This window comes from Melopsittacus undulatus, chromosome 7 (assembly GCF_012275295.1).
Source record: "Melopsittacus undulatus isolate bMelUnd1 chromosome 7, bMelUnd1.mat.Z, whole genome shotgun sequence".
Taxonomy (NCBI): domain Eukaryota; kingdom Metazoa; phylum Chordata; class Aves; order Psittaciformes; family Psittaculidae; genus Melopsittacus; species Melopsittacus undulatus.
The window spans coordinates 65,256,850-65,283,171 of record NC_047533.1 but is presented as its reverse complement, the minus strand read 5'-3'; the positions used below and the strand labels follow the sequence as shown (position 1 = coordinate 65,283,171).

The 26,322-nt window shown below is 40.5% G+C and overlaps 1 protein-coding gene across 2 annotated transcripts; it reads right to left on the bottom strand.

Annotated features, from left to right (window-relative positions):
- Positions 1-1,173: 1,173 nt before the first annotated feature.
- MGARP (mitochondria localized glutamic acid rich protein) lies at positions 1,174-26,101 on the bottom strand. 2 transcript variants are annotated; one of them, XM_031043090.2, is made up of 7 exons: positions 25,944-26,101; positions 24,302-24,405; positions 23,152-23,239; positions 18,364-18,597; positions 5,740-5,916; positions 5,001-5,049; positions 1,174-2,712 (listed from the first exon to the last, which is right to left on the bottom strand). In XM_031043090.2, the coding sequence occupies exons 1-6, from the start codon at positions 26,026-26,028 to the stop codon at positions 5,003-5,005; spliced, it is 735 nt and encodes a 244-aa protein (XP_030898950.2). In that variant the 5' UTR covers positions 26,029-26,101; the 3' UTR covers positions 1,174-2,712; positions 5,001-5,002. The 2 variants fall into 2 exon arrangements, with proteins under 2 accessions (XP_030898950.2, XP_030898951.2); XM_031043091.2 differs by having other exon boundaries at positions 5,758-5,916.
- Positions 26,102-26,322: the final 221 nt, after the last annotated feature.

The window sequence follows — 26,322 nt, the reverse complement described above, 5'->3', positions numbered from 1 at the left end:
CTGCTAGCTTGGGATACTCCTTGTTTGCCAGTCCCCAATAAATTTTGCAGGAAGGTCACACTGTCTTAAATCTTCACTAGTTAATCAAAAGAACTACAGATATAGCTGGTTTCAGCTAATTGTGTGATTACTGGGGCGTCCAACTGTGCTAAAGGTGAAAAGTACACCGTGAGGAAGACTGCTTACTTCATCTTGAAGCCCCTGCGCACAAGAGGAAGACTCATTTACTTCCTCCTGAGACCCTCGCCCATGGCCGGGGGGGGGGGGCACTGCACAGGAGCAAAGGACCTTCTAGCTCATTATAATACGAAGTGGGGATAGATAATAAATATGTACAGGCATATCAAGTAACCTAATGCATATGTATACCTTAAGAGAGTAAATGTAAAGGGAGAACAACCCTGAGGTGTGCATGCTTTGGAGGAGCTATCCCCATGCACCTCAGTGCTGAATAAAAGCATACCTACTTTACAGCTTTAATGAGCTGTGGAGTCTATCTGCACATCATAAGTGTATTGTCAAGAACAAACCTCTTGCCCTATCTCCCATAGTTTTGCATTAGGTCTGCTCTCTGCTGTGGTTGTGTTCTCCTTAGTGAGCCAAATCACCATTTTCTACAGCTCATCACAGGCTTTGTGTAGCAAGTCAAAAATTCACTTTTCTGGAGGTGCGGCACAGAAAAAATATTACTCTGTGTGATAATTAGAGTCCATACCAGCATAACTGCTGAAAGTGATCAAGGACCACCTAAACCAGTAAGACAAAGACTTTCTGGTGAAGCAACAAGGCATCCTGCATGCGGTTAGTGGCTATTTTTCAGAGCAGCCCTCTGCAAATTGCAAAAGCTCTCTGTTGTTAATCTAGGATTTACATTTGTGAACTTGGAAGGGTGAAAAGCTTTGGAAAGCACACCATAGGTTGTGTTTCAGTTCTTCAAACACCTCTCTTCCAAGGGCTGATGCATTTTGCCACATACCAGAGCAGTTCCAGAGATAAAGTGACATTCAGCAAAGCCAACAATTTCAGAAATCCTAGTGCCGGCTGCAGAAATTAGAAACAGCTTATTTCCCTAGGAATTAGTGAAAATGAAGAAATAGAACATTTAAGAGTATGCATTCATCACAGGATCCTTAATCTACAAGATAAATAAAGATAGACTCTCATCCAACAAAGTATCAGTCCAAGACCTTTATTCCAGTAGCTTTGACAAAGATTGCTTTTAATCACAGTGGCTTTATCCTTTAAGCAGAAGGCTGTGGAATGGCTTCTTGAAGCTCAGGAGCCTGATTTTGCTTCTGCATTATTCCAGTTATTCCTAAGCAGATACAGTGGCAACAGGCTGTATTTTTGTTGGAACTTTATTATAATTTGCTTCATGATGGCAGGAGCAGGTGTTGCTTTGTGCCATGGGCGGGAATGTCAAAATGCTGTAATTTCCCTTTCAACATCTTTCCAAAGTTCTGCTTGAAGAGAAAGCAGTCAGATACCCCTTGTAATTCACACTTTCTATGGAAAGTGTGTCTAATGTACTTTATTTGATCCCAGTTTAGAATGGAATGGGTCTCAGTAAAGATTTTGTAGTAGATGCACACTCATGCACATGCACAAAGCACAATGGAGGTTGTTGAGGAGAACAGTGTCATACAAACCCATAATTTGTTATAGAATTTTGCATTATTAACATAATACTAACAAGATTATCTATCTATTCTGTTTGTTCTTAGTCCCTAAGAGTCCTTGTCCATTTGAACACATGTGACATCACCTTCCACAGGGATTTTGCTGGCCATCTGCCAACACTCAGAGAGGAGCTTTACCATAGCCTGAATTGCTTGTGATTTGTACAAGTGTTCTCTCAAAAGCTCCATGTTGTTATGCCACTGCTAAGATGTAACAACACAGAAAGACTACAGCAAGGTTTGGTAGGAGCAAGGCCCAGCTAGCCCAAGGTTGGAGCCACCACTTCAACCAAGGACAGTAACTTCAAACATGGCTATTTTGAATTTTCGTGCTATAAAGTACCTGTTGCTACTACCTGTAAACAGGTTTTGTTCTGAAAGCAGGAGCCTTAAAAATGTTTACTCCTGGATACTGTTGTACAAGGAAGGGTAGTATCTAAAATGTTTACACAGGGGGAAATCAGATCTTATACAGCCAAATGTCCTGTGCTTACAATTGCAAATCCAAACTTGGGAGAAAACAAGGTTATTATTTTCCCCATAACCCAATTTAAAAAAAAACAAATAGGTATTTTTTATAAGCTTTTAAATTAGTTAAAACCTTTTACTTACATTTTAGCATGGAATGTTAAAATGGTAAAACTAGGCACCACAGTTTGGACCAAAAGTAAGACATTAATGTACATAATGTACATAACAAGACAACACAGATCTAGAACGAGTTCACCTGACACGGTTTCAGTTAATTCTACTGCTTCTCTTAGCACGTATGTTTGTTACATGCTGGGTGGTGCTTTGGAAGTTATTACTGGATGCTACTTTAAAGCAGAGATGTTAATCACAGAAGCATCTCTCTACTTAAATTGTATTAGGTTGTCTGTTGCAGCACAGAATACTGGTCCTAATGAGCAGCACATGGTATGAAAAACTGCACAAATTCTTTTGTCTCCAAGGAAGAGTATGGGATTTCACAGAGGAATCAGCTGGCTGATTGCACAAATATTTCCATTAAATCTTTTCAAAGGCTTCAGCACTGGGAAAAGGAAGAAAGAATCTGATTTAGAGGAAGCAACAATAACCAATGTTTAGCAACAGACTTGATTCATCAGGTCCTTTTCTTTGCAAATATTTGAAGACATTGTGAATTTGGCTGCAGGTTATCAGTAAATTACAGCATATAAACACCACTGCTGTGTAAATCATGTTTATCTGATGGCTTGTGAAAACTTGCTCTGCTACCACCAGCAAAGCCCAATTTCAACAAGTCCCTCATCTTCAGCCATGTTGCTCAGGTATAACTGAATTCCTCTGCATGCTGGATATATTCCACTAAACCTTCTACAAATAGCTGCTTGCTTAACTTGCAGCACAAGATAAACCAATTGTGTTTGCTGAGACTACTGATATAAGTAGCTTCATAGCAGTGTGAATCTGGGGCCAAGAGCCATACACTGTAGAACTGCTGTACTCAGAAAAGGAAGTGGAATAATAGTATGTTCCTACACAGCATCAATCGAAGGCTTTATGTGAAGATTTTATCCATTACTACTATTCTATCCTTTTACATACACAAAATAAATGAATAAATATGCTTTTACTGATTGGGAATGCATTGTAGTTCTTAACCTACTAATTGGAAAAAGTCAGCCTACTTCTAGCCCTAAGTAGTAAACTGTTTTATATACCTTTTTTTCTCCTAACAAGATCAAAGCGGACCTCGGAACAAAATTCTTTTTGTAACCTTGTGATGCTGCAGTCCTAAAAAGTAAATTTTTTTAATCAAAAAGAGCCCAGGCAGTTTAAGCAGCATTCAATGGATCTGTATTCTGGTAGCAGATTCATCTATTTTTTAACTATTTTCAATTTGTTCCATAAGAATTGCTTCCTACAGCTTCCCTTCCCTCCCACTCCTGCCTCTTTCAGTTACCGTCTCTGCTTTCATTAATCAAATTGGCTATATTGGGTATTTGTTGTCTAAATCAAATTCTGGAATAACAATGCAACAATTCATAGGGTTGCAAGATGTCTATAGGGGAAAAAAGATTCCTAACTCTATTGCTTTCCCTGTGTCACTGCATCTATGTGTCCCAGAGTGGGCAGAATTTCTTGGTATTTTGCTGATGCAATATCATCAGGTACCCTTAGCTTTCACTTTCAGCAAAAACAACTGCTTTGAGACACCCACACTTGCAACTTTTCTGCCCATCTCACCTACATTTATTAAATATCTGTTCCCCTTCATGCTTTCAGGGTTTTTTTCTTAGTTTTAAATGCTAAAACAACATGGAAAAAGACTATGAAGTTTAAGAGTATTTACCTTTTATCACAAGCAGATAAAAGGCTTTCCCTTGTTTTATATTGCAGTGGATGATGGAATAAGCAAACACGCATTTGCAAAGGACTCAGAACATAACGATAAGTTTCCATAAGTGTATTTAGAAGATACATTTAAGACTGAAGTGAAAAATCACTTTCTTTGCTGTTCCCTTCTTCTCCTGCACTGTACTCCAAGAATTACTGCATGACTTGCTAACCAGCAGCACAACTGATTTTGAGAATTCCTGGCCTGGGAGGTCTATTTGCTCAGCTTTCAGTTGTTTCTATTCTAGTTAATATCTTTTTTACCAAGATTCCTGTTCATATTTCAGCCAAACTTTTTATTCCCTCAGGTTCCTATCACCATCATAGAGTCCACTTTTGGAAACAGGAGTCACAGGGAATAGCAACATAGTAAGAATACTGGGCGGAAAGTATCTTATTCTATAAACTAATAAGGCAACTGAGCAAGATACTAGTAAACTAGTAAGAATATTATAGTCAATATTTTTCATTAGCACAAACTAAAAGTGCCAAGAGACTAATTGTGAAAAACTGTTTTTAAAGAAGTGAGTCTGGAAGGTTACAACTTCACCATGTTTACACTGAGGATAGCAAGAGTTCACTTGTACAGGGCAATTACCCAGAAGTCCAGTATGTCTATAATTTAAACTCATGTCCAAAGACTACTTTTTGCTTGGAAGAAAGGTACAACTCTTGAGTCTTTATCAAGTTTGCAAGGGCCTAAGATGAAGCCATAAATAAACAGCCAGCGTGACAATTGATGGAGAGAAGTTTTGCTCCCTGACCTCTGAGATGCCAGCAATGGTCCCCAGGCAATAAGAAATACTTCAGTTCTTTTTTGCAGTGTACTTGTTGGGGACAGAAATACAAATTCACCATCAGAGTGCATGTGCAGACTTACCACATGCTGCAATCACCACTATCTGAGAAAAAAACACAGGTGAGGAGCAGGAAACCACATGCTGCAATTGTACTCTGTACCTTTAGGGTTCCTTAGCAGCTTCTTCAGGTGTCTTCTCCTCCACAGAAACTGAAAATAGAGACAAAACACCAATGAGAAACATTGGGATCAACTTATTTGATGACAAATAGTCAAGTAAGTTGTTCCCCTGCAATCTAAATTATCCTTTGGCCTAAAAAGATAAAATTTACAAAGCCATACTAGCTATACAGATATTTCTCCTTTTAGCTTTTAAATTCGAATTGTAAAAGAGTTTAGAGGCCAAATTTCTAAACTCCTTTGAAAATCTTCCCAGTGAGGACTTTAATACACATTTTCTTTTGCATTGAATTACATTGTTCAATGTCAACAGCAATACAGGAGTGTTTACAGCTGCATTGAAATACTGCGATGTTTATAAATATCGCATGCTCTATATTTTTCTTTACAGCAAATTCAAGAAAGTTCCATCTTTTTAATTAAGTCAGACATTAAGTCAAAAAAGTATGTTACATCCTGTCCAGCACGAGGGAGAATTTCTTGTTCTTGAGCTTTACATCTAGCCACTTAGCAGGACACTGAGCTCAAAACACTGCAGCAATACACATACACAATACATACTTCTACTGCATGGCATATAATGTCAAAATTCAGCTTTCTGCTATGACTACAATGCTAAGCACAGTCACCACAAGCAGCCACTCGTGAGCTACACATGTGCTTGCAGCTAGTTCAGTGCAAACAGCCATTAGTGCTTTCCAGAGACAAAACATTTCAGACCCGGCTGTACGCTTGCACCTTCTGAAGTTTGCCCCGACTCCTCAGCATCAGCGTCCTGGCTCCTTGAGGATGTGTCAGAAATCTCTTGAGCTGCTGACGCTATGCCTTCCTTGACACTGTCTAAGTTTTCCTCATGGGCAGAAGAAGCTGAAACATCCAAGACTTCACTCACAGTTTCTATGAATCAAATTAGAGAGATAATTGTGTTCTCTTTCCATTCACCGGCATAAATGAGGACGAGCATTCAAGGCTCACAAAATGCGAAGTACCTGCGTAACATGCAGTTTGAAATAACTGAAGGCAACAAAATCTATCAGATGATTAAATTTCATCATGCAAGTAAAAGTTTGCAAGTGGAATTCCAGGGAAAATCTGACTCCCCAACCCTGGGGCAGAAAACTATAAACATTAACTGTTTTCATGTCTTTAGACAAAGGGAAATATTTTCTAAAACCACAGAATGGTTTAGTTTGGAAGGGACCTTAAAGTTCATCCAGTTCCAACCCCCTGCCACAGGCAGGGACACCTTCCACTAGACCAGGTTGCTCCAAGCCCCGTCCAAGCTGGCCTTGAACACTGCCAGGGATGGGGCAGCCACAGCTTCTCTGGGCATCCTGTGCTAGTGCTTCAGCACCCTCACAGGGAAGAACTTCTTCCTAATATTTAATCTAAATCTCCCCTCTTTCAGCTTAAAGCCATGTACACTCTCCTGCACACATCCTCATAGAATCATAGAATAGTTAGGATTGGAAAGGACTTTAAGATCATCTAGTTCCAACCCCCCTCATTCTATTTCCCAATTTCTGCCTAACTCTTAATGACACGCAAGATATTAACGGTAATGTTTCCATGGAAATTATCCTGGTCTGATCCACACCATAGGGACAAACACACACAAACACTCCACATCACCTTGCAGAGGGTAGTTTTAGTGTAGAAATATCCTAACATCAGCCTGAAAGTTCAGGCTGTGATTCCAGTGTAGCATGATTGCCAAGTAGCCATTTTCCAATACTCCTTACAGATAAAGCAATCTATGTATAAAAAGTGTGTAACAGTTAATATGTCTGTATACAGATACACTACAGGGAGACTGAACACATCATCCAGAGGTTACATGTCAAATTTTACTTGAGTAAATTCTCTCTTACCAAGTTCTCTGTTCCTCTACCAAAGAACTCTGTAATTACACACTGTCCCCTGTGCTAAGCTGTGTGTAAGGGACATGTATGTGAAATACAGTCAGCGGAATAGTCCATTAGAAGTTCAATAAATGCGATAAATAGGAGTTTTGTAGAGCTAGCATCCCAAGCCTTTTTCCAAGTATCAGCTCGCAGCTATTTAATACAGCTAGTTCTGAACATCAACTATTTCACTTCATTTTGTAGAATATGGACTGAATTTTAAAGAAGCAACAGAAAAAAATCAGGAATTTCTACCTTTGTCTTTATAGGGAGGAGCTATGCAATGAAGATAGCACATGTGAAATTCAGGATGTTAGTGATTTCATAGCTAGCATCACTTGATGTAATGAAATATATCTGCTACAGTAACAACTTGCTGGTTTAGAGTTTGTAACATCACTCAGTTGATATTACCAAAAACTTGCTCTCTGGATTATATTATTTCATCTTCCTAATTTTTATTTCTTGTGATGTTTCCGTGTTTTAATTTCTTTTGCATTAGTAAGAGTAAATTGGTAAAGCAACTAGAGGAAACAACATGGACTTTCCTGCTTTTTAATAAAACCTCATTTCCTTTGAATAGCAATTGTGTTTATCACCACCTACAGGAATACTTGCTTTGAAACAAAATATTAACACCTACATCACTTGTACTGGATGATTTTTGTCTGGTCTTAAGTATTATTTCATGGCTATCAGAAAGGCAGTCTACTGCAACAAGAGATGGATGCCTCTTAATGTGTCCATTCAGTTCTCCGCAGAGCAGCTAATACAAAGGGCCTTGTTGCAACAGACATTGCATTCTTTAAAACTTCTACCTGTACATGTGAGTAACTGTCCTTGGTCACTGCAGAAAACCCCAGCTGGTGATTGTACTCACATGGCTTTCACATCCTTTACTGGAGCACAGGTGGCTACAGTTTCCTGGGAGCCACCTTCCTGGTGCCTCAGCTGAAGGCTTCTTTCCAAGAAGAGAAAGCCAGCACTAGCTGGCAGTCCAAGCACACTTGCACACAGCAGCACCAGACATGGCAGCTTCCACTGGGTCATTATCCACACCTTAAGGTGTTATTTCCAGCAAAGACTCAGACTGGCTCACCAAAATCATTTTGGCACAGTTTCTTTGGCCTACTGCAAGGACAGAAAGCTATTTAAGTGGGTTTTGGTGCTTTGAGCACCGTGAAAATAAGAATCATACCATATATTTTGAGCATGAATCTGATGCACCAAACCAAATCTCACTGTATTTTGTGGTGGTTTGTACACAGCTCAGTCTTGGACCAAATGCTCTGTATCCCACTCAGGTCAACATGTTTTAGTCTTAGGGAATGGCTGTGATCCCAGGGCAACAGCAGGTGATGAATGATGACCTGCAAGCTGAGAACAAGTCCGTCACCCCCTTCCAGAACTGGGTCTGTCACACAGCTCCTTCTCTGTGAGGAACATTAGACACATTGCCCTAGTCTCTCACATCCTCAGCTGGTAGCACAAAGCATTACAAAGTTTAGGAACTTCCCGGTTTGTTTCTCTGGATGTTAAATTTAATCTTGGTGCTATTTTCTCCCATGCATTTGGTTTTTGGGTTGTTTGTTTCGGTTGGGTGGGTGGGGTTTTTTCCACTTAATCTACATGCATTTAATATTTTTTTAAATAGCAGTGCATCTTAATCTTTCAGAGTTGTTCCATGTACAGTTCTGCAGTAACACCCTTTTACGTAAAGAGATTTTAATCTATGCCTGGTACAATGATGACTCATTTTACATAATCCTTGGAAGGAGGATTTTACTTCTCTGTCTATTGAATTATGGCAAAGTTGTTCCTAAGCCTGTTGTAAAACTCTACAGCAGTTAATGGATGTAACTGAAATAACTTCTAACTTTTGGCAGGTCAAATACTAAATAATTTAAGCTTTTTCATTTTTCACAGAAGAGAGTTGTAGAGGAGTTACACAGTTCCGTGTTGTTTTCTGAATGATGACCAGTCTGAAGTCCCTGTACTTCCTTGCGCAGCGATGACTGTGACCCATGTTGTCTATTTATGCCAGCTTTCTTACAGCTTCTACAGGCTTTAACTGAGCAAAACAATATGCATTGTGCAACTGCTTCTCCGCAGTGAAGACACGCAGTATTCAAGTGCTGTTTGTATTGTTTTCCACTGAATGCCCAGCTGCTGTGTTATCACTACCACACAGTGCTGCTGCAGCTCCCTAGCATCTTTAACACAACACCCACCTGCATCATTACAGTCAAACTGATCTCTGTCAAATGATGATTCACCCAGACCCATACAATTCAAAATCTGCCAGAAATGGGAATGTTCTTCATTTTTTTTAGTTTCTTCTTATAGCCACAAAACCAGAGTTGGTTGGGGTTTTTCTTAGTTCTGTAAGGGAGGAACCAGCCCTACCCCTCATTCATCCATAGCATTGGATCTAAATGGTTTCCCACTGTTTCACTGGTGCATTGTGTCCTGCCTCTTCTTAGTAGGATGTATTTCTCTACAGAAGCCATGCACTTCATAGTTTCATACAAGGCATTATACTGGTAGCAAAATCTCAGTCTTTTTGTATAATATTAGCTATTTTTTCTGAAGGAAAACAAAAAAGTCTTTTATCCTTCTTCACCAGACATCTGTAATTTTTAAGTTTTCCCCTGAGATAAGCGGATACATCCCAGTATCGGTGGCTACAGGTTTCTTCAATTTTGCTAGGTATTTGTATATACCACTGAGCTTATCGATCTGCATTAGGAGCTTAACTTTCGTAGTTTCAACAAAAGATCATATAAAAGAACTTCAAGCCTCAGAGAAATCAAACTAATCACATGTACTAACTGCAGGCAAGTGGTTATGCTTTGCATATGCATGCACAGCTGTTCTGAAAGCATTCAAAGGGATCTTAACATACCAAAGATTCTGAGGACAAGCATCCTGAGGCTAGGTAGACACAACCATCGCTACAGAAATCAACATCTTTGTAATATCCAATCCTTACATGTAACACTGAACCCTAACAAAAATATTACTTGCTCTATCTCATGGTAGTGATATCCACTCCCAAGTGGTCTTTGTCTCCTCTGCTTTATGAGATAACCAATCTGAGATGAAGTATGTCCTTCCACATTGCACATGCAAGAACAGAACATGACGGGGCGAGGACCAGCAGCACATTACGTGTGCACCAAATACAATAACAAACCATTTATGTTATGAAAACACATCTGGTTTGAGTTGAGTAAATACAGAAAAGGAAATTGATTTTACAGACAAAAGGAAATTAGGGTTTCTGTTTAGAACTTTGTTGGGTTTGGGGTTTGGTTTTGTTTTTTCCAGTAAGACAGCAGCATTAGGCAGCTTCAGTAGCTTATCAGCACAATATACAACATCTAGTTCCACCTAGAAATGTAATTTTTAGGAACCTATCCCTATTATTTCAGGGGAAAAAAAACAACAACCAAACCAAACAAAAAAACCCCAACAAAGCTGCTTCCTGTGTAAAGTCGCTACACAGTAAAGTCACTAAAGACACATTTTTACACTCACGGGTGCTACAGTTGCAGCACTGAGAGCGCAGGACGCTGCATTGCTGTGCGTTCACAGTATAACAGAAAACAGCCCAAACCCAGGCTGATTCTGCGTCCTCACGGTGGTCAACTGACCGAACAGCAGCGACCTCAGCATGCCCGCAGCAGCGCAGAGGCACAGTAAGCAGGGACCTGCATGCCCCGTGTCACTGACGCATCTTTGCTCCAGTTAACAATAAAAATACCTCCCCCCCAAACACAGACTGACTTTCTCCTGCCAGCCAATAAAAATCCCCAAAGGACACAAACCCCATGCTCATGGACTGACTTTCAGTACCCAGAGCTTAATGCTTTAGAGCAGCCCTTCAAAACACTCAACCATGTTAACACAAGGGTTGGTCTGCACACTGCCACTGAAGCAGCAGCTCATTAGCAACTAGTTGTTAGGAAAACAAAGAAACAAACAAACCCCCTTACATTGCCTATAGAAATACATTATTCCGAAGAGGAAAGAACTGCTTTTCTCAGGCAGGTGGGGCACTTCCCCTTGTGAAGGAAATACCTCTTCTTGTCAACAGGTAAATATCTATGGATACCAGGTTGTAGATGACTGATACAAGTAGCCTGTAAGCATAAACTAACTTGTACATTGTATTTTTAAATCTTTCTGGATTTAAGCCTGTGGTTGTAAGTGGCTTTGTAAGTTCATTTTCCTTATTTACAATACATATTCAATCTTTTCCTTGCTCAGGGAGAGGTGGGGATCCCCCCCTCCCCAGGAGGAAGTTCCCTAACAAGATCATGCAGTACAGCCTATATTTTTTTCCTCCAGTTTTGCATTTCCCTTCTAGTATATATAAAACTATAACATTTGGATCCTAATCCTTTGATTCATTTTATAAGTGATATTTCCAGTTAGAAAAACCAACCAAATCTGAACAGGCACTGGTAAAGAGATATTTAAAAATACATTTTTATGAGTGAAGCATTTCACTTAAAGCGGCATCCTTCATGTCACAAATTAGTTTTTTAAGCAGTCAGGATGAAGTTTGTATCTGAAATGCAGAACATTGGGTTGAATTACTTTAAAAATATTCTTTGCAGAAGAATTTGACTTTATAAATCCAAAATAATACAACTTAGCCAGCACAATACAAATGGAATCTGCCTGGAGCGCACAAACCAAAGCTGGAGTACAAAACAAGGCTTTGATATGTCAAGCTGCCCATAACATAACCAATGCCGCACACTAATTCCAAAGGGAAAAAAAAGAGTAAAATTTGTGAGAACAGACACAATATTCAATATTTCATTTACAGCCTTTCAGAGAACCATTCATGTGATTATGTAATGCTTTGGTTTACCTAAAACCTCTCCTCAGTAAGGTCCTCTGAGGGTCTTGAGATGCCCCCCAAAATTTAGGATAGGCAAAGCGAAACATTCTCCATTTCTTTTCGTAGTTTAAAGACCTGATAATGGAAAACTGAGATTGGAGTAGAATTCATTTTAAAAAAGTCGAATTCTGCCATTTGTTGAAAGGTAATTCAGGAATGTATTTGAGAGAGACAGCAAAATAGAGCAGAAGAGGTGGGGGTACCTGGTTCCCTCAGATGTAATCCAGGGGAGAACACAGCAGTACCAGCAGCAAGAAACTGTGATTCTCTTTAAGACCACCTTAACATCTTTTGGTTCCATCATCAGCTTTAAAGAAAATGGAAAAGAGGTTTGCTCAGCAACGGCTTCTGTTCTAAACCCTGAGGTGGTGGTGACAGCTAAGGCCCCATACCTTCCTTCCTCCCTTTCTTCCATCAGAAGCCACCTGCCACTCCAGGTACAGGTGACTCGGGTTCAGCACCTCCTCGCTCTGCCTACAGGGCTCAAACTACCAACAGCCACATTAGCAGTAAGAATCACCGAGGCAGTTCGGGACAAAACTGTGCATATGTCACTCGGATCAACCTGAAATGCTCTCTCTCTGCTCACTGGCATTTTATTCAGTGGCCATTTAAAATTATAACCAGCTACAGTAAGTTATCCATCACTTCAGAAAGGAAAAAAACCACACAACCCCAAACACTTAACAGTTAAACACTGGGCTTAAAAAGGAAAATATCTACAGATGGTTAACCACAGACCAATGCCTCCCTCTGACACTGTGAATTCAGCACTTGAGCTGCAGACAGGGAAAAATAAACCTTTCAGCTCCATGCAGTAAACTGAATCAGGGAACTAACAACTATTTAGAAAAGTCCTAACTATTTTGCCAGGCTGATCAGTTCCTTGAATGCACACAACAGGAACTAGTGGCTGGGAACTGCCAAAGCCCACATTGCTCTCAACAGATTGTTTGCAGAACTGCCCTGGCCTAACAACCCTGTTGTTTGGATCTGGCATGAAGGCAGCCTCAGCATTCCCTACCAGCAATACCTTACTAGAGATCACTGGCATCTCTCCTTTTGGCATTTCAGGTATGCCATAAATTAAACCTGAACTAGAGGCTCAGAGGCCAAGGTCTCTGAAAAACTGATGAACAAAGGAAGGCTGGAATTTCTAATAATCCTGCCACTATAAAAATATGTCACCTCTTTCTTTTTGCATGCCTTCCAGAAACAATCCAGTTACACATCCATGAGATCCAGCTGAGAGCCTAACCCATGGTGCTGTGAAGCACATTTTTAAGAGCAACAAAAAAATCCAAACCAAAAATGTTCTCCACTCCATACAGCAAGAAAAGAAACAACTTCATTCAACCAAACATTTCACAGGTTGTTTGTGTCTAATGCAGGTCACTAGCTCCTATGAAAAGCCTCATTAGTTCATACTAATGACCAGAAGAGTCACTTCAAGAGAGCTTATTCTACAATGGATTACTACAAAAAAAAAGATTCAGAGATGCCTGAATGGTCAGAATAAAAGCGTAGCAATGCATACGACATTAATCCAGAATATCTTATAATACCTCATATAATTTCAAGTATATAATTTTATGTTCTGTAACAAGGATTTGTAGCAATGAGAGGCAATTCGCATTGTGGTTGGTTGTTTTAAACCTCTAGCCACTGACTGAAATGGAGCATGAGGAAAACTAATGCAAGTTAACATAAACAGCATATATGAAAATGCACTAATAATTTGATGTATGAAATCCTTCAGAAGTTCTAAAAAGAACCCCATTTAAAGTTAGGTATTTTCTTTAACACTCTTTATACAAAGCTTTACCCATTTACATTGTTTTCAAGGGAGCTACTGAAGTTCAGCATGTTGGTTTTTTGAAAAGGCTGTTCTCTTTAATAAGAAACTGCCCCAAAACCTATATGAAAATCCCTGCTGTTACCATTCTGGTTTGAGCCATTCTCAACCACTGGAGAACAGAAAGGAGTCCCCATTGACATTTTCTCTAAAGTAGGGCACCAACAGTATTCCTCTACATGCTGTATTTACAGAAAATGTTCAAATAGCACAGGTACTACTACTTAAGGTCAAGTAAATGCTAACAGTTTTCACTGAACAAAGCCAGTTCTGGCTTTCCAGTTTAAAGAAATAAAATTATTTTAGGATTCTTTTTAAGTCTTGACTACTAGCTGCAAGTATTTTATTAGTGAAAAGCAGTAAAAGTCCATTTTCTCCTTAACAGTAACAATCATTTAGGCATTATTCACTTTATGTCCTTTAACTAGTTTTAACCTGTTTTTGAGAAGCTACTTGTCTCCTTGTGCTACAGCAGATGAATAAGAAGACAGTCATCTTACACAGTTCTCCCGCACTTATTTGTTTGCACTGTTAGCTGTGAAGTTCTAGGGTTTTCTCCATTTTATTGGAGTCTTCTTCCCCAATCCAGTGCATGCTGTAGAATTCTCTTTTCATCTATGCTGATCTAAACCAAACAGCCTCTCCATTTACCAACCTGCGTATTCAGATGCTCACAACTTTTACAGAAGTCTTTTCTAAACATTGTTCACATTCTTTCTACAGAGATTCTCCATTTGTGCTGTGACAACTCATCTACAAGCTCAGTTTTATGAAGGGAAAAGAGAAAAAGAGGATAGTGGCCAGTTTGTGGTAATCAGAGAGACACAAGATAAATGCAGCAGCCCATGGGCCAGATAAAGAGATAAATGTGAAGCAGAGATACCAAACCAAAGTTCCACATGGATACCTCCCCAGTAGGATATTATTCACATAATTCAACTTTCTAGAGCCTAAATTGGCTAGCTTAGTCTACCACAGTCACCGTGCCATGACATTATATATATGAAAATGGCCACTAACAGACCTGTTATGAGATGCTTATGATCTATACAAGCAAGTCTGAGAAGAAGTGTAATTATCTTCACGAGGTATGTGAACAAGATGAGTACAACAGTAAAGGATAAGGTTTGTCCAGGCTGCATCTTATCCCAGTACCTAAGGCTGTAAACAACTGCAGGTTGCACAGCTTTTCCTCCTTTCTCCATCTCACACAACAAAACATCTAGAAGGATGTGTTTGTTCTACCATGCAACATCATTCTGAAAGCTTCTGAGTAAGTATGAGCATTTGCAAATTACTTTGAGGACTTTTCAGCTATCTTCAAAATACTCCCAGTGTCAGAGCATTTGAATACACACCCAGGGTTTGGGAACTTCCCAACCAAAAACAATGTACACTGATCACGTTGGACATTTTTATCTGCCTGGCACCGTTGTGTTGTGGGGTCAGCAGAAGTTCTCTCCAGAAAGCAGTAACTCCCATCCAATGTGGCCTATATTTGTTTCTCTAGGCAGCAGGCAACTGGCACTGTAATGCCATTCAAAGCATAACATGGAAAATACTGGCACATTCACACACTAATCCTCCCCAAGCCCAGTTTACTCACTCCAGTGGCATTTGAAATAGCAGAGATGAGACCATGTCCTTCAATATTGGCAAAATCAGAATCTATGCTACTAAAGTCAGAAGTCCAAGAAATCATGTTTGGGGGCTGACAGATTTTGCTATGCCAGTTGATAATGCCAAAATGTTAAGCCTCAATACTAGAGTTGGAGAAAAGTTTACAGCAGCAATATAAAAATTAAAAATCACAGATGGAACAACTCTGCCTAATCCAAATAGCAGCCTAGCAGCTTGCCAAACTGTGCATTTTATAGCACTTGTTCTATCTGGAGAAAATATTATCTTATTTCATGGTCCCCACACACAGAAGGAGAACAGCAGGAAACTTACCAGCATCAGGCAGAAACCAAGAGTGACAGCCCAACTGCTCAAGTAGTAGAAAGGTACCAAAAACTAGAATTTAGAGGAAGCTAAGACTTTGGGAACAGAGTAACATGGCATAGGACTTCACAGAATTCCAGATACTTTAAAAAAAGTAAGGTTTTAAATTGTTTAAACTGAGGCAAAGAGAAAATTCCAGCCAAGTACAATTGTAATCATCTGTCTAAAACTGAAATTACCCTGATTAAGTACCTACCTCCAAGACTGGTTTTTGTTTGTTTGGTCTGGGCTTTTTTGGTACAACTATGCATAATCATACATTCATGTTATCTATATGCATACATATGTATGTGTTCTAGTGCAGGAGATAAATGTTCACTAGTACCTTGCACTTCCAAATATATTACAGAAAGCCTTAGAGATTAAAACAGCTGCATTAGAAAAAGCAGGAGTTTACTGGGAATGACAAAAATACTTGCACCTTCACTGGCAGAAGGAACACCAAGCTACCAACAAAACTAATAAAAGTTATTTAAAGAAGTATTCTTTTTCAAAGTGCAAAGTCTTCACATTTTGCAAAAATGCAAAACCTGCATTTTCTTGGGCAGTTCTGAAAGAAAAATCCTTCTCTACCTCAGGAAAAATTAAGATACTTTTTTTTTTCCCTAAATGGAGATGACACAAATGATTAAGATAGTTTAATACAAAACTGAAAGGTATTTCATAGAACCATGGAATGGTTTGGGTTGGAAGGGAACTTAAAGATCATCTAGTTCCAACTCCCAGTATTTCCAGACTGATTTTAATGATAAGAATGTTCTGTTTTTTTTAACAGAAATAGCCGATGACTGCAAGTAACCACTGAACAAAGTGGTACATAGAGAGCAGAGACTTTTTGAATCAATACACCTTCTTCTTCTATTTTAAGTGTTATGCCAATAGCAACTACCTTATACATAGCTTGAAGGAAAGGGATACCAGCTTAAGCCTGTGCATGTAAGACCATATGTTGCTTGTTAAGCCCTTCACACAGTCAGGAGCCAGAGGCCTCTGTCAACTCCCAGGAAATCCGAGGGAAGAAGTGCTTCACCGGTCACACTGTCCTCCTGTAGACATGGTCAGAAGGAGAGGAGCAGAAGAACACTGAGGTGACCTGACTGGAGCCTCTGCAGCCTCCCAGGCCAGGACTCAGGTTACACTGCAAGACTTTTAAAAACATTCTTTAACAGCTCTACTTCACTAACCTTAACATATATTAGACTACTTCTTCTATAAATGAAATGGTCTAAATAGTCCATAGAAATGGAAATTATTTTAGTAGATTGGTCTGAGTATTGTTTTAAAATGTTTATAGTTTTATATATAGGCTGGTTTTATTTATAGGCTGGTGTATTTATAGGCTAGTTTTGCAGACAAGCATAGGAGCTGTTCACACACAAATTAAACCCCATTCATACCTAGACCCTTCACAAGAGCCAGCTATTTAACATGCTGCACCATTTCTCAAGTTCATTTGTTAAAAAGGCAGTTGAGATGCATCCATTTCTTGCTAGAGTTACCAAGGAAAAAGCCAAAATCAGTTCCAGAATCTGGCAATAACTCTCAAGGTACTATGATATCATCCCACAGACTAGCAGTTAGAATACTTTTCATCTCAGTTTGGCTTCTTTTAGATATTCCCTTTCAAGTAGATGCTTGTTTTCCTCACTCAGTCAAAGGTGGGTGTGCAGTCAAGATTCCATGCTTAAGTCAAGCTGAAAGCCATGTCAGCTTTTTATACTTGCTACAGCCATACTGAAGTCTTCCCTTCCAAAGCAAGAAGTAGAGCAAAGTTTCTCTCCCATAATAGGCTGGCAAAATTTTGGTTGGTTTGGTTTTGAACTGAAGACACCAGATGCAAATGACTGCTGCTTTCCCATAGACTGAGAAATTGCAATTCTTTTATGCATGTCCCTTCCAACTTTAGCTGAACAGATCAAAAGGTACGCTGTCCTTAGAGGTTAGGAGTATAAAATAAAACTAAATTAAAAAAAAATTGCTAAAAACTCAAGCTACACTATAATCCTGTATTCTGTGCAACTTACGGATAGGTTTGCTTTTGTATTGTGATTTTTTTTAAAAGCCCAGTAAGCCAGAACATTCCAAATGCCCTGACAGTTCAAAATACTAGCTATGTAGCCACATATCAACATGAGTGTTTAATACCAATTTGATGTCTTATTGAATTTTGACATTTTTAGCCTACTATAACCTTAAAATCGAGATCATGACAATATTTTGGTTGCTATGAAGGATTCTGTTGAAGTTGCATTAACAGCACAACTATTATTATTTAGTGTGAATGTCTTGGGAATGGCCAGTGAAATAAGGCATTCGGATCCCTAAACAAACCCTTAAGAATCAGGTCACCGAAACAACTCCTTAGCTGATCATATTACATGCTCACCTTCTTAAAGAAGAGAAATAGAATGGGGGTAGTAAAATAAATTTTTCATTCCACTAGTTTCAGACAGTGACTGTGGTGCCAGAGGCAGCATGCTTTGAGAGACACTGATTTAATTACTAACTTAATTACCTTAAGCACATCATATGTCAAATTAACTCCTCAATTACTGCAGGACAAACTCCATTAGGAACACTGACGTTTGTTCTTAATGTTCTGTAGTAAGAGGCTGAGTTTTAGGACTCACAACACACACGCACAAAGATTCTGTTCTTAAGTTAACCTTGCACTGCAGCAGCTTCTGAATTAGCAGCAGCTTCCAAGTCAGCAGCAGCTTCCTGCTGTGCTTTCTCCACAGCTGGGGATGGTTCTGGAGCTGGTAGGTCATTCTCCCCTCCAGTTTCTGGGGATACCCCAGCATTCGCATCCTGTGCTGCAGGTCCAGCAGCAGCTACTGCATCAGCCTCTTCTGTGGCTGTCTCTGCTTCAGTGACTTCAGCCGTCTCTTCTTCATCACCTTTTAAGGATTTATTTAATACAATAAAGAGAGTAAAGTGCATGCATGCAACAAATTCACCCACTGCTTTTTACCACCATCCTCCTTTAAATTAAAAATGGGAAGCTAAGCTTTGGGATCAGCATTTACAAAGTCAATAAATCAATAATTAATTCCCCCATGTTGTCTAATGTGGCACTGAAAAAGATGTTTACAAGATGAGGAAACCATATTCTTAATTACTGAGTTTCGTAATTGCTTCAGTGTAGTAAGAAAAGAAATTGTGACTTAAAGCAAGTGTCTGAATGAGGTGGAAGTGCAGGGAAGGAGAAAAAAGAACCTCTCCAAGTGTTGCTCCAGCACCCTGTACTGAAAGGGCCAGTGATAATGCACTCCTGAGTGTCAGGGGGAGCAGGATTCTTGCCCTGTTTGCACCCAGCAGCGGAATTACCGCACTACGAGCAAGACATTTGCTACCATAGTTAGAAGCTGTTACAGAGCTCATTATCCATCAGGCTCAGAACCACTGCAAGCTGAGATGTGCCTTCAGTCTGCACAGGGCTATTTTTATGGTGGCTAACTTGGCTGGCAATAGCTACAATAATGCTGAGGCCAACAGCCATCAGTTTTCAGACGAATTTTGTGACATCTCTTAGCCCTGTGCTGCCACAAGTACTCTGCTAACCTTATTTGCCCTGCTTTCTTTAGATTGAAGGCAGTGTAACCCCTGCAAGAGCCATAGCACTCAAACAAGAAAGGTCAGGTCTGTTGGGCAGAATAAAACACGGAACCTTTACTGAAACTAGGTGCGTATCAGTAAGAAAATACCTCCCTAATTTGAAGTGGTCAGCATTCACTTTACTGGAGATATGACCATTTATGACTATAATTTTCTTTTACAACTTCCAGCAGTCTTTAAAGACTTGACTACACTTCTGTGGGTCAAAACTGCTAGAGTCTCAAGAACCCAGTGTTTCCTAGTCATGCATTACTTCAAACTCAACTGAGACAAGTCATTAGAAACTAATGGCACAAGGCAACAAAGATGCACAACCACCATGCAAACATGCACTAAGATCAAGTTAACAAAAGAAAAGCTATATACCAAGTATTGACTGCAAGTTTACCACTAGAACCAACTCACCACGTGAAAACACAGAACTGGAAATAAAGTTTGTAATACAGTGTAAACTAAGTGAGAATAGACAGGAAAGTGCTTAAAGAGACATAGTCAGAATTTATTTTATTCTTTTCTATCTGTTTAAAAACTAAACAGATCAATTTTAATTCTGGTTTTCTTAGGCTAGTGCAAGCCTATCTTTTTGTGTTCAGGTTTAAACACAAGGCTATTAGTTGCTCAGCAAAGAAATCAAAGCTTTGTATTATACAACCTGATCATGTCCCTTTAAGAGAATGCTATATTCCAAAAAAAACCTAAATCAATTACACAAAGAACAGACTAACAGCCAAGCTCAGCATTCAGTACACTTTATTGGACAGTCAAGTATAGAGTGCATTCATTCAAAACAGCCAGCTTCTCAATCTCTGAACTGCCTTCTGCAAAGCAGATTCAGTAATAAGCTCAATATGGTTTGGCCTTGCAAACATAGGTAGTTCTTTTAGTCTCACAAGTACGGAGTTTTACAATAGAAGGTATAAAGTCATCCCAAGGTAGGCTGCAAGGTACGCAATGGTGAACGACTGTCCTTTGTGTGTATTTAACTTCCTCAGGTTTGGAAAGAGATTTCCCTTGTATTTTAGTCTGGAAAGTGTAAAAGCAGAGTATAGATTAGAAAGATTGAATCAGCTTGCATTAAGTTAAAAAGAAGTCATTGCTAAAAAAGAAGGAAATCAGGATCAAGTTTCAAGGAGACACATGCACATGGAAGAGAAAACTCAGTTATTTGCTAAATAAGCAAGTAGAATGTTCTGCAAGGAAAACATCATTTTAAAGTTCAAATGATGTCCCAGATTGCCTACTGCTACTTGGAGTAAGGCTTCTGCCAGGGGCTTTTTTAAACCCTCTCTAAATCTGTGAGCAGCTTCCAGTTAAGAACAGCTCTAGAAAGTTGGCTAATATTTTTTAATGTCTGATATCCTTAATTAAATTACCATTAAATATAATTTCAACCCTCTAATAAACAAACAAACCTAGAATAGCATCTGATTGTTTCTCTTATAGTGATAGCCTTATTCGCTACATGCATTACTACATTCTTTAGAATAAACATTTTGGGTTTGGCGACAAGTGGAGAATTTTCCTCAGCATGAGAAAACACGAAAATCATTCATATCAGGAGAGTCTCTTTCTGATCAGCTGCTCCCTAGTATCAAGTTCTTTCAGCTAGAAAGCTCTTCTCTTATGATAGGACTTGCAGCAAATATTCCATGAACGTGCTGTTTGGCACGCTGCTTTTCTATCCACCACTTCACACTGTTACCAGCACTGTTTTATGGCTTATTTTAATAATAGAATCATAGAATCATAGAAGCTTGATTCTACATGACCCTAAGAACATTTGATTGCTTTGAGAACAGAATTTTTAATTGCTCTTATCAGCAATGCTCACTGTGAAAAAGTGTAAGGACTAACTGAGTCTAAAGAGTGGGGAAAGAAGCTGCAGGGGCACTTCGGGAAAAGCAATACTACGGTAACAATCTGTGTCACAATACACACAAAAATATGACTGTGCAGGGAACAGGAGGAAAAGGGAAGGGAGAGAGACTATTTCCTTTGAGAAAACACACAGAGGATTCCATAGGAAAGGTAACAAAATAAACCTCTTTTGGGAGGATAGAGTTGGGAATGAAGAAGGATTTTTATAAGAGCTGATTCAACAGTAGCTTTGTATTGTGAATTGGAATTAGCCACTCAAAAATCCAATTAAAAATTCTTAGTTGAGTGTTTATTCAGAAGTCCAATATGAAAAATTAGACAGGAAACAAGTTTCAACTGTGTTCACTGTATGGTCTTAGAAATGCTTTGGACTTCTTATTGGCAATACTACCGATAATAAGGGAGGCAGCAACCATCTGCCATCGCTAAGCAGCACAAGGCATCAAATTATGGGATGTCTGGAGAGTACCCAAAGTCAGAATTAAGTTGCAGAGCTGTGAGTACTCCTGCGCTAGTCTTGGGCTACACAGGTATAGCCTTCAGTGGGTCACATGCACCACCGACCTCCAGTATCCCACCTAAATCTTTTGGAAGACTAGGGTTATAACTCAGTACCTTGCAGAAGTGAACCTTAAGAGAAAAGAGGGAACATAATGGCATCATTTGGAATGCCCTGGAAGGTTTGTTTAATGCTCTCACATCTACGATGTCCATCTGAGTACATTAGTCAGAATATAAGTGTAACCCTCATTTCTTCGCTCAACAGCAGATGACTAAATCACTATGAGGAAATACCTACTACTTTGGTCCTGGCTAGATTTTCTAATTTTAGGGACAAGGAAGGATTGCATTAAAATTGTGGCCAAATTCCCAGCATTTAAAGAATTAAGTTTAAAAACTGTAGTGCTTCCAGCTGCTTAAGAGAAAATAAGGTGTTTTGCCATTTTAAATCTTAAAATCCGTAATTGTAAAATCCCAGAACTAAAGGATGTGTTGTGGAACTTCAAGACTAACAACTTCAAAAGAAATTATTTTAGAGGCAGAGAATTTAGAGCATGTTCTCACATTGGAAGCAAAATTTAACCTCAGCATACTCTATGCAAATCTATTCTTTGTGTGCATGCAGATATATTGTATCAATTCTCTAGATGGCAGCATCAGAAAAATAAGGAAGAAAGTGATACAGCATTAATTTATTTTAAACATTAAAATATAAAGATGCTGAAGAAGCCATTTTTTTCTACTTGTTTTTCCTAGCAAGGCCATGCTTGCCAAAGCTCTACCCTTTATATTAATGCTGCCATAACACTAATTGATGTAGACAGAGACAACATTCCATTACAAGTGTTTGAACTAACATGGTCTAATTATTTAAGCATGAAGAGCTAAGTTACAATTTGCCATTCACTTAGGTGGTATCTACTTTTCATTTAATCCTGAATTTAAAAGGACAAAATGCAAACTGTGGGACAAGAATAGGGTCCAACTTACAGTGGACCTTATTTTTTTTCCCTTTGAACTGTATTCCCTGATGGCACGTGGCCTGGAGCCAAACTGTTGGCTGAGGAACAGATATTATCCCCTTCCCCCTCAGCAAACAAAAAGAATAAAAGTGATTTTGACAGCATTATGCATTTAGTCAGGTTTCATTAAGCTTTCAGTAAATCCAGTGCAAATACCCAATGTACAATTAATGGTTCACACTTCAACTTCTTCCCTCCAAAGGTACTTCCAAAAGTTGATCACAGGCCAGATTCACTGCCTAAACATTAAGGCTATTCCCAAAGTTTGTGCAGAACTAGCTTTGTAACAGATCACTGCACAACCACCTATGTCTTTACTCCCACGCCGAGAGCTCAGACAAGCACTTGGACAGGGTTAAGGCCTGACTAGACAATCTAGAAATCTGTTCCAAATCCTCACATACCCAGGGAACAAGAGAGAAGAGTTCAACTCACGTTTGTCTTTCTGCCTCTGAGATCTCTCATGAAGAATATTCACATGTTCAATGTAGTTGCTGCGGGATGAACTGACTACTCTGTAGGCCTGAAAGGAAATTATACTTAAACTTATTGCTACATCCCTGCAAAATTGCCAAGCAAAAAGAGGGGAGAGGAAGAAAAGGGTTTTGAAGCAAGTGCTACTGCCCATCTCAGAAGACATATCAACTTATGCTAAGCAAGGTTAGGAAAATAAATTAAAATTCTATTTTACTGTACTAACATATTTGTATATTTCATATCTCTCTGTTGTTAGAAAGCAAACACAGTATACCATGCAGCTTTCAAAGTCCTGCAGCGTTTCAGCAATTGAACACAGTATTTTAAAAGACAATTACAACTGGATTATTTATTTAACATAAAAACCCCAACTATGTTAAAAAGGTGACAGTAAGAGAATTCACTATTCCTCCCGATATGCAATCACACAAGTTTTATATTTCAAACAAGTAGAAGCTACTTACCATTCAAGAGGATTGTTTTGTGGGACAGGGAAACATGCACCTCTCTGGGTGCTAGTCACTACCTCACTATCTCAAATCTTGGGGGTGGTGGGGCAGGAAGCTATGAAATGGAGGCTTTAGGGATGTGAAGCACAGAGTCTGATGTATTTAGTTGCAGGGAAGACCATGATTATTGAAAAGTCTGACAAAAGTAGTTGTTCACAAAACTTGAACATGCTTTTTCTAAGTAACTAATATTCTTATCTTCCTTTGTGCCCCAATTAACAAGGTTCATAATCTTTCCCCTGTGGCTTCAGACAACTGATTTCACATCCTTCTTGCCCACTTTGAGATACTCTTAATGTTTGTGGCTGACAACAAGAAGCAAGGGGTTACAGGCAGGTGCCTTACTACATCTTTGGGTACATTTCACATAGCTTTTCTGCTAAGAATGACAACAACACTAGATATCAATGGTAACAGTAAACCAGGCAAGCAGTAGGCATTCAGTTTCACCAGTTCTCCTGAGCTTGTCTTAGATTGCCTTGAATTATATGCTGTGACATCCACACTCTATTGATGGTTTGATGATAATTTTTAAGCCAGAACACACCTTATTCCATGCCAACTCAGAAAGCACAACAGTTCCATTCCCAAACACTTACATAAAATAAACCACCAAAAGCAGCAACACCAGTTAGAAGATAGTAAAACATGGACTCTCCAGAAGAGCCAGGAACGCTCCCAGATGACATCTGGCGAAGAGGTGCTATAAGAAAACATCACTGAAATCAGTGTAAACATGCAGCTAAAATACAACCCCAAAACAGAACGACAGGATCTGAATTCCATATGGGAAAGGATGATTTAAAAATGATGTAACAAAACAAAGAGGTACAGCTTTGTGTGGAGTACAACTGAGTAATGCAGAGTGTGGTGCCTAACTGAACAAGATACTGGGCTGAGCTCTTCCTAAGATTTTACATGAACTACATTGTCTATCAGCTTCCAAGTACTAGATGCAATCTATAGAGGCTAAGGAAGGACCTGAGAAATGTAAAAACATTTCTGCCTAAGGTACATAAAAGAAGTAAACTGTCCTTATTCAGCCTTGCTGCAGTGATGAAACCCTCTTCGTTTCAGTAAAAGAGCATTTTAAGAAAAGGCCTTTTCCTTTGAATGCTCATTCCCTCACCCTCAGACTGCAGACATTTAGAGACATGCCCATACCCCATAACCTCAAATATTGGCCAACAGGTCTGAAAGGCAGCATTACACAATTTTACCCTTAGTTGAGTACATATTCACTGTAACAGCAGCGTTAGCTGTTTATTTGCATTCACCAGTGCTGCAGCTTTGATGCTTGCTCTAGCCTCGAGTTCTTCTGTACATCTAAAAAAGAGACCTAGGAAAAACACATAATTCTGTTTGTCAACAACGCTTTCAGCTGAATTTTGTGACCATCCCAGAGGAGAAACACCTCATTGAACAGGCACTTGTTAAACATAAAACAGCTCTGAGCACTGCAATCAGTAGCTGCAAAAATAGTCTCCATCTCAAACCACTGCCATCGTGTGCCAGATTATGTTTAGCGTCATCCGTCTCATGACACACTTTTCAGACTCCTTTTGGATAGTCAGGCAGCCTAATGGATCTTCTTACATTTATGTACGATCTGTAGCAGTGTCTTGGCAATACCATCTTCTCAAAGGCTGCACTATAGGTAGGAGAGTGCTCAGCGACCCTGCAATCACCCAGCATAGCAGAACGATTCATGTTTTTATATGCTGGTTACACAACCCCTGATGCGCCACGGCTGCAACCCCGCAGGCTGACTCCCGTACCCCTGGCTGCCTGCAGAGCGCTGAGGGAACCACCGCTTTGGACATACACCTGAGGGGGTTCTGCGGAGGATGGAATGAGGACAATGGCGTCCGCCCCGCTGAGGGAGGGGGATTACACCTGCCCGACACCGCGCCTGCTTCATGGATGTCGGGGGAAGCGGGTGGGGGGAAGGCCTGCCCGGCTCTCCCAAGGGCGAGGAGCGCGGTGCCGCCCAGCCGAAACGCGGCGGAGGTGCCAAGGCAGCCGGCTCCCCGCAGAGCGATAACGGAGCAGCCGCACCCGGCTCCCCCCTCCCGCCCGTCCCCTCACACGGCAGCGATAGCTTGCGGCCACCCGCGACCTTGCGCGTCCCCACACCGCGGACAGGCGGCAGCCCGTCCCGACCCGCGCGTCCACCACCCCCCGCTGTCCCGTTGACCTCTACCGGGCCCCGGTCGGGCTCCGAGGCAGCCCCCCGCGTACCACGCTGCTTGAGGCGGCTCGCAGCAGAGGGAGCCCGGCTCAGGCGAGAGGCCAGCGCCTGCGAGGCGGCCCTGCAGAGATACATGGCGGCGGCAGCGGGGACCGGAGCGGGGACCGGAGCGGGCACCGGGAGCCGGCTGACAGGACAGCGCTGCTGCCGCGGCAGAAGACACCGATCCGCCTGCCCCTCCAGCACTGCGGGGCGGGGCCAGCGGGGGTAGGCGGGGCCAGCGGGAGCCCCGCCCCGAGCCGCGCTCCGCCGCACCTGGGCACCGCTCCCGGGCTGCTGAGGGAGCGGAGCCGGTGCCGCAGCGTCCGGACGGTCCGTGCCGTGCAGGCACCAGCAGCGGGCTGCGGATCACCGAGAGCTGCACGGGCC